Source organism: Chaetura pelagica, unplaced genomic scaffold, assembly GCF_000747805.2.
Source record: "Chaetura pelagica isolate M959 unplaced genomic scaffold, ChaPel_1.0 scaffold12, whole genome shotgun sequence".
In the NCBI taxonomy this organism is placed as follows: Eukaryota; Metazoa; Chordata; class Aves; order Apodiformes; family Apodidae; genus Chaetura; species Chaetura pelagica.
Window position 1 is genome coordinate 3,024,740 of NW_009952801.1, and position 9,612 is coordinate 3,034,351.

At 36.8% G+C, this 9,612-nt stretch overlaps 1 protein-coding gene across 1 annotated transcript in view; it reads right to left on the reverse strand.

Moving 5' to 3' along the window:
• Window positions 1-6,504: 6,504 nt before the first annotated feature.
• The window catches only part of NDUFA4 (NDUFA4, mitochondrial complex associated), a 6,634-nt gene continuing 3,526 nt past the window's right edge, over window positions 6,505-9,612 (reverse strand). Inside the window, exons 3-5 of the mRNA XM_009994977.1 lie at window positions 8,983-9,071; window positions 8,596-8,656; window positions 6,505-6,719 (exon numbers count right to left, since the gene is read on the reverse strand). Of these exons, the coding sequence (XP_009993279.1) occupies window positions 6,663-6,719; window positions 8,596-8,656; window positions 8,983-9,071 (207 nt within the window). The 3' untranslated portion in view covers window positions 6,505-6,662. The remainder of the gene's footprint in view (window positions 6,720-8,595; window positions 8,657-8,982; window positions 9,072-9,612) is intronic.

Here is a 9,612-nt window from a genome sequence, read left to right on the forward strand (position 1 = left end):
CTCTGAAAGATTTCAATTGATATGGGAATCAGCTAAGTTTTGAGTCATTCTTTTTATCCTCACTGTGTAAATATTGCATAGCAGCCTAGACCACATTTGAACACTCAGCTATTGCCGCCCGGACCATTAGTCAACTCCAGACCTTATTCCCCTCTCATAGGAATTGAAAAAAACAAACAATTCCCAGGACCTTGTATAAAGAGCAGGTCAGGTGGTGGTTCTTCATTACCTGTCCATCCCTGTAAGAGTTATTTCATATTTAGATGTTGTGCCACTGGCATAAAACAGCTCCTGGAAATGTTTCTCCTTATTCTGAGGAGGTTTACATTCAACTTCTTGCTTTGTTACACTACATAACAGAAAAAGGGATGGGGTCCATTCTCTGATGCTGTCACGACCCAAGTAGGGCAACCCAGGGAGATTCAGATCAGACCCCCTTCCTTTCTAAACTCCTTCTCAGAGAGGAGCACAGGTGCTGCTGGATCCAACCTTTGTCTCAGGCCTGGCCCTTCCAAGGAGAGTGAATAAGATGTCACAGTCCAAGGAAATGCTCAACCATCCAATATCCCTTGATCAGATTAAGGTGAAACAACACTCAAGGTCTGTATTTGAATTTGAATATTAGGTTTACTTAAAGCTATAGAAGGAATACAGATACTTCAACTATTATCTCAGGCTGTACGATCATAAGGCTGACAATTAGGTCACAAGAGTACAACACATAGATGTTTAAGCTGCACAGCCTGAGGAAAAAAAAAACACGTGGTTAAGCCTTGCATTACTTAATGACATTAGGAAGGTAGAGAGAGAGTAGAAGAAAAGTTTATAGAGAGATAGATAATAGAAAATCACCAGTCCTAGATGCAGCATAGAGCCAGCCAAAGTTGGTGTCAGTGAGGCTCCTGAAGCCCACCATTGCAGCCCCCTGTTTTACAGGCAGTTTCCTTGTTTCACAAGGATGAGCAAGTGTGTTTGAGTCATAAGCCTGGGCAGCTGGAGAGGACCTTCACCTCCTCCAACCCTCCACCCATATCTCAATCGTTGTACCTGCAGGCTGGCTGAAGGCCCTAGGCAGACCATCAGTGCAGTCTCCAGCCTCTCAGGTAGGCCCTTTGGGATGTAAACGAGACTTTGTTTAGGGGTTGCAATGGGATTTCCACCAGTTCCAGCAAATACAGGAAGATCTTCTGAAGCCCATTTCCTGTTTGAAGTTGTGAGACAAGTTTCATTTCGGTACAATAATGCAGCATGAGATATAATGTACTATGATCTTAAACTAACCTACACAGTTACTGACACTGAAATAATTAAGAGAAAGCACACCAAATTAAAACACGTATAGTTCAGACATTATTCGTAGATATATATATTGACATTATTTGAATGTTTTAGAAATGAGTTAATCCTTCAACAATGTCATTATGAGGCTATGTAGAAAGAATGCTATTTTCAAAATTGATCATAAACTTGCTTTTATTTTTATTTCACACTACTGCACTACTATAAACTTGTCATTATTAATAGACTAAATTCAGAACAGGGTGTACCAGACCTCCTTCTGCAGGTATGCTGCTACTACTTTTTTATTTGGAGTAATAGTTGAAACCAATTTGAATATCATGCTTTTTGTTTTTACTCTCAGCCTAATTCTCACTGCATCCTAATAGGCCAAGAAGTCATGGTATGTGTAATGAACAACTTCTACATTTGTCAAATACATGTAAAAATTGATGGGAATAAACAGAGAAATCTGCACTAAAACCAAGAACTTGCTGTAATTGACGTAGCTCCATCTGCCTATTTCATCATGTCTATATGACTCCTTTTTCTGGAATAATTCCTGAACTTACTTGGGCTTTTATAAAGGAGAGAGAGAAATATGATTTGCAAGTGCAGAAAACCACTTCAGTGATTCCTGATCATTTTAGGTGCATTGTCTTTATTGCAGGGATGAATTTTCCTCCCCTAAGCTTCCCAAATGCTAGGAAGTGAAATTTGACATATCATGGAGAACAACATCTGAAGCAAATTATCCCTTTAACACTCTATCAAAATCCCATAGACCATCATGAGATGTAAATGCTACTAGAGTAGCATGTTTGAAGCTGGGATGAAAGTCCATTTTGCTCCTGTTGATAATGAGTTCTGCCATTTCCCTTCTCCCAATCTTGGGAAGAAAACCAAAACCAAAACCAAAACCAAACCAAACCAAACCAAACCAAACCAAAACAACAACAACAAACCTATATTTGAAACAGCTAGGACCAGAATCTACATTCAAACACACTGGTGCCACCCCATTAAATTCCAGCAGTGGCACCACTGGTAGACAAAGAATGGCACTCAGATTTTCCACCATTAAGTAATCTATTTTCATTACTTTCTCAGCAGTATGTTTCATTTGCCTGCAGTAAGGAAACTAAAATTAGAAAACATTTCATGTTCATAGTTAGTTTGCATCTAATGTGATAAAAAACAAGTCTATAAATTTGTCTATTGGGTTATGCCTTGCGCAGTTCTACTAAAAAAAAAGTTGTCTTTACATTATAGTGATGAACTGTAAATGGCATAGTGCATTATTTTGTCCAAAGTAATTCAAATTAATGACCCTAGAAATATTATTTGAGGTGTCTATGTTATAAAACACTGCCAATAGCTGTGAATATTACCAACAGAATTTCTATTCTCCTTTGTAATATATGTATTGCCATGTGTTAATGAACTATTTTCTTACCATCTTCAGAACTTGCTGTCTCTTGCAAGAGTCCCACATGTCAGTCTTTTATCAGTTCTAGTAGGAAATTAATGTCAGGTAAATGCTGATAGCAAACTATAAAAAAATTTAATGCATTGTTCTTGCCTTGACGTGCACACTTTAGTTCTCATTTCACATTACTGATTCTCATGGAATAGAAATACAGAAACCAGAAATTTTCTGAACAGAAAATAGAAAAAAAAATTCAACCAAGTCAAAATGTGGTGATCTCATAGGCTCTTCAGCTTCTAACTGTGAAAATAACATTTGTTTGGAGTCTAAAAGTTACTTTTTGTTTCATTTATATGAAATGTGTGAAAATAATAAGAAAAAATGTATAAATACTTTCCTGGTTTAGATAAAATTACTCCAATTGCTAAAAATAGATTTGCATCTCAATAATGGTAGAGGTGTCTATTGTCTTGCATTGTATTGGCTTATGTCATTCTTACTAAGAAAGTATTAAGTCTTACCAACCACAGATAATAATATTTTGAAATTATTTTTAAAAAATCCCAGAGTCCATCCAAGCTGGATGGCACCGGAATTAACATACATTTAGGAAATGTGACATCATTGTAGTATCCAGAGACATTCTTTAAGAAGCTTAAAGACTAGAGGAGATGAAACTGTGTGAGCTTCATAGGAGTTTCTCATGAGTGAATAGTGATGCCAAGACCACTTTGAAAGAAAAGTGAATGAATGGCTCATGAAATCATGAAAGCATGAAGTCAACCAACTTCTGGATTTCAAAAGTGAGGGCTGAAGAGTAAGCTTTTTGATTTAGTGATATTAAAAAACTACTGTGACCAAGATACAAGTGAACACAATTTTTGGAGTTCTCATAGATCTGCTGCGCTTCAGTTCTGACCCCAAGAAAAGGTTTTCTAGCTTATAGAGTTGCTTTCACAGTAAGGCTGGCCAATGAACAGAAACAATAACTTTGTGCACACTTGTTTCAAGACCTCATTTTTGGTTTTAAGTACCCTTTTAAAATTCCTGTATTAACTTTTCAGCCTTTCTTTCTGATGAAGTATTATAGTCCAATAAGCATTAAACATATATTTGCTTAGTTTTAAAGGTCATTCAATAGTCACACACCAAACTATCTTTAAAGGTAGAGCAAAGCATGAAAACATCTCTCAAATGTATTTTCTCAGGTCACATCTAGCTAGAAATCTTATGCAAAATTAAACTTTTTTTTCAATGTCAGGCACACCCATACAATTTCTTAGAGGCAGTTAGATATTTTATACTCATAAGGAACTCCCCTTACCGTAGGCAAAAAACATAATTCCTACATGCTGGCTATACTAAAAATACAACCAAAGGAAACACATTACAACGTGCTGCACGGAGCATGTGTTCATGTGCAAATACTATGGAAACCTGCATTTCTTACTAACCTAGGTGGGCAGAATTTATTTCAGATTTTCTCACTCTGCTGTGTATCAGGATAAATAACAGGCGTAGAATCTGTTAACAGAAATCTGGTAGTGGCAGGGTCAATGCTGCATTGTAAGAATAACAGTCAAATCTTGTGTATGTGGCTCAGTATTAACAAGGCTTGCACACCAGGCCTATGCCAATCATTGCACAAAAATCTGTCTCAAACTGGAATGTAGCTGCTGTGTCCATCCTAGTCAACATGTAAGAGAGTAGAATATTGCCCTCTTTCAGATAACAAGTGACATCTGCTCAAGCAAAATTACATGCCATGGTGTTAATGAAGGACCTCAGTTTTCCTTTTAATTATGGGAATTTGTTATTTCATGAAATTTAACAGCCAAAGATGAATATTAGAATTTAGAATTCTAAAAACACAAACTGCAGCTGTCTTCAGTGAATACCATCTTCGCCTTCACTAAGAAGGAAAAGGTAGATGGCTTAAAGACTTCAAGGTAGAAGCTTTAAAACAATTAGTTGAGTATTTTAATACAGATAGAATATTGCCAAGCTATGAAAATGGTTCTTTCAGCAAAGGTCTGTTACAAAAATGTGAATAAATGTGCTGGATACTGATAGCACACTACCAAGCAGTTACAAACTAGGGCCAAGAACATACTCTGGTTTTATATTGAATAAATTGTTTTGCTGTCCTAGAAGGAAAACACACAGTGGAAAATGGTAAACAGGAATTTAAGGCCTTGCAGGACTGGAATTTTAAGGGAAAACAAAGAGGAGCTAAGAACTAAGTGCACAAGAAAAGACAATTGAATTAATTGCCTTTTTGTCTTCTAGTCAATTCGTATTTAAAGCATTAAATAGCTCAAGGGCTTATTATTTAATTGCCTTTATTAAGAAAAATGTGACTTAAAACCCTTTTCAACTGTGAACAAAGGGAACACGCTTGTCTCACTTTACTAAGAACCAAGTTTACTTCCTGGGTATTGGTCTGTCTTAATGTCTTGAGAAATTATTTTTATTTGGAGACTGTGGTAATTGCAGTAAAATCCAGGACTACTAACTAGGAAGTTACACGAACACTTCCCATTTTGACACGTGACATATTTTTAAAACTGAAGAACGAAGTGTTGCAACTGAATGATCAGGTTCCTAAAAATATTTGGATTCAGATAGCAACCACAGTCCCTAAGGATGCTTACAGATTTGCCCACTGTTGTAAACATCATCTGTCATAGGCTCCTCTTTCTTCTCCAGACTTCATGAGAGCTTCTCAAATAAGCAAGTGAAAACTGCAAGTAAAAACTGCAAGTAAACCCAAGTAAATTTTGGTATATAATGAAAAGATAATCTGAACTGCTACCAAATTAACCAGATTCAATTGATCTGCAAGGTTTTTCAATATAAAATAGGAAGTCTTTGCAAATATGTTATTTTGTAGTCAATTACCACAGGACAGTTTTCTCTGCTGTTAAAAGCTGTTGCTGCTCAGTTTCTTTGAATCTACCCACAGCACCCATGGTTATTTACTCAAGAGTCCACTTCAAGTGGACTGAAATGCATCAAGATAGGAACAGCTGTATTCTGTCAGCCCAGAATTATATGCCTTATCCAGAAAAATATCAATGTTTACAGAAAAGCACAAAGAAAAACCTACCATCAGTTACAGATTTGCACATACTTTGTCTTCCCATGGCAAGACTCAGCCAAGTACTTAAGTATGAGAATTTGCCCTTGTTGAGATATTTTTGTTCTTATATGAAAATCTAACTACTTCTCAAATCCTGTACCCTGTTCTGCTGTGTGCTTCCCCTCCTTAACAGCATAATCCACAAGAAATCTTGAACATGATCCCAGAATTTTATTTTTTAAATATTTAAGATTGTCTTCTTTTTTATCAACAAATGGTTTATGATTTAAAAAAATAAAAAAAGAAATTAAAGCTTTTGCATAGAACTTGGCTTTTTCTTTTTTCCCCTTCCCTCCAGCAACATATGGCAACATCTGTTGCCTCCCTGCTGGTCAATGACATCTCAGTGTTGACTTGTCTGTTACCAAAGCTTATTAAAATTGGCAAGTAGAAAAATTCAGGTTCCATTAAAAAAAAATAATTATACACACACATAATAAATTACATGCTTTCAGGTTCTTGCAGTTTGCTATACTACATGAATATTAAATTATTTCTCTAAAGTCAACAGACTAAGTATAAAAGCCCATCAAGATAACTTGGCTTTCTGCTGAAGGAAACATTAATTGGCTTTTGCTTACTATTTGACTGACCATATAGCAAACCATCAGTAGGATATTCTCATTTTGCAAAATTAAAAAGCAGACACTTCAAGTTTCAGACATTTATTAAGCCTCATCAAACCATTTTCAAACACATGACCAAGTGCAGCACGAGGCAAGTTTAATTTTTTCCTGGATGATTAAACATGACAATTGTGCGGACGGCTTCTGGAAGACCTTTCTGCGCAGCTTATGGAGATGAGTGTGTTGTTCAGAAGTCAGGACGGTCCTTTTTCAGTCTACTGTAGTCTACGTTAACTGAGTAGAACTAGGAAAGGGAGGGAAAAGAAGGTTGATTATCCATTTTCCATGTTATTTACTTAAAAACATGCATCATTTGAACTCACATCAGGAAACTGAAATCATAGTTCAAATCTGAGTGCTAGACAATAATAGACTTTGAAGAGCAGCAATTCTCAATATTCATTCTGCTTGCAGTACTAAGGGAACTAGAAGAAACCCACAGTACCTCTTCTTTCATCTCCTGAATTTTAAGTCCATTCACAGGAGTTCTTACAGTACTGCCGAATTTATCCTTTCTGCCCACAATCTATGTGCTCCTGCATATCGAAGGATTGCCAAGTGGCACAAAGCAAGGTATATGTGAACAGACTGTGTCACAAGGGAACATTTAGAGCAGTGCTGCAAAAGCCAAGTTTGGCTTAAATATGCATTTAGAACTGCCAGGTTTGACAAGAAGAAAGGAAAGTAAGCACAGATCCTTTCACTCTCAGCTTATGTTCAAGTCAGATCCCATTAGAAGCAATTCAAAACAGCCTAAATAATTACTGAGGACAACAAATTTATAGATTAAAACCACAGTTTTGCATCTCAGCCTGACTTGGTATCAAGCATGTGACACTACAGTTTTCTTTAGGAAAAACAAAGAAATATTTCTTTATTAGCTTGATTATTTTTAGTTATGCCCCATTTAAAAAAAATTTTATATTCCCCAGATGAAACAAAACAAACATTCAAATTACAACTTTCTGTGCAACTCCTATGGTAAGAATTAGCTCTTCAACTGCCTTCTTTGAGAAGATGGAGGACGCCGATGTGACAAAGAGTAGCTTACAAAAGAAAAACTATCTCAATGAAAGCTAAAAACTGTTACTAACATCACAGGTTTTTACTAAACAGTCGTCATCAGCTTACAGTATCTGCCTTGCCATTTCCCACAGTGCAGATTTGGAAAAAAAAATCCCCAATGATACACACACACCCAAATATGGTAAACCCAGAGGCTGTGTTTGCATGCTAGGACAGAAGGGGAATGCTACACAAGGCATGCACTCTACAAGAATTTGTGCTGCGCACTATGTTGTGTTTGCCTCTTTTAGATGTTTAAGAAACAGCAACATTCTAGAAGAAACAATTAAAAAGAAAGAATTATTTTCTTCTTGGACAGCAACATATTTTATTTGGGGTATGTGGGGTTTTTGCTTATTTCAATTACTGAAATGGTAGGATATGGTACTGAACAGACACTGGTTTGTAAACATAGTAGGTTTGCTTTAGTAGCTTGAGAATAATCTTAAAATACTCTTAACAGGAATCTACTAAAACATTAGTTTAGTAAAACCCGACAAAAACATGATTTCTGTAAACTACCAAATGCTTTACACGTATTTGCATGCTTCCTCATTAGTTCAATAAAATAACTTGGACTTAAAGAACATTTATGTTGCATCCAGTTACATCCAGGCAATTGTTTTGTCTTCAATCAACTGTAGAACTGAATTAGTGTTTACATTAAACACACCATTTTCCTTTGCTTCTCATAAGTAAAATGTTCACATTTAGCACTGAGAAAGCTTTAGTTCAGAACTTGCATGGTTTTGCCCTTCTTCCTGTAGTGTATTTCGGAGTATTACGAGCTACCATACTCTTCCTCTTTTTCTTGCAGTGCAGTATATGTCACTGCTTCTGTATAGACTCCTTTCACTCCATTATCAACCAGTTCTAGGAAGGTTTTAAATCTCAAACTCAGCTATCTCTGCTCTAAGTTCTAGATATAAACAAATGTTGCACAGTAGAGAAGATACATCACACATTCAGCTACTGTCCAATACACTCACACATCCTAGAGCAATAGGCTATACCTTCGCTATTACGTTTCCTAAAAATCTTTATTTTTTTTTTACCTTGTACTGGTCACTGGGAGCCAGTTTGTTCCAAGGTTCTGGATTATTTTTCTTGTCCCAGCTATTAAGAGAAATTTAAGATATGAGAACATAATAAGAGAATCACACTATCTTCAAAATAGATAAAATCTGTACGTGTGCTGTGGTTATTAGGATACGAAGCATCACCCACTCAAATAAGTTTCCTCAGAAGAAGAAACAATCCTTTGTCAGCAGTCTCTGTCATATGTTAAACAAACAGATCTCCAAAACAAGGAAATCTCCACATACTTGATGCCAGTGATATTGGAGAAAGATGCTAAGGCTTCCAGACACTTGAAAACCAAGGCAGTAAAGTTTAATATGCACAGCAAAAGGACTAGATGCCGTGAATTATTTTCTACATACCTGACATCTGGGTTAAACACTGCCAAACGCATGAGGTACAGGCCTGCGCCAATACCTCCGGATCCAATGATCAAAAACAAGGGGATCAACTGCAACAACAAAAAAATTACATGTCATGCCACAATATGACAAAATACTACTATTATATAGCATTTCCGACTACAGCAGTGACAAATCAAAGAAGAGCTCACACACTTTGAGCCATAACATAAAGCCCTCTAAAACCCTAACAGAAGCTCCATGTCCACTAGAGTTAGAGAGGAACTAGCAGCTACAAAGAGAGAAACATGAAAAAAAAATACTGCTACATGCAGAATAACCAAAGGTCCCATGGCAGCATGCTTCTGAGAAACAAAGAGCAGTCGCTCTGCTGCCCAAAACAGCCCCTATCATCCGTACCCCCGATCAGAGTCAGAAAATAGGACCCTAACAGAAGCTCCATGTCCACTAGAGTTAGAGAGGAACTAGCAGCTACAAAGAGAGAAACATGAAAAAAAAATACTGCTACATGCAGAATAACCAAAGGTCCCATGGCAGCATGCTTCTGAGAAACAAAGAGCAGTCGCTCTGCTGCCCAAAACAGCCCCTATCATCCGTACCCCCGATCAGAGTCAGAAAATAGGGGGGGGG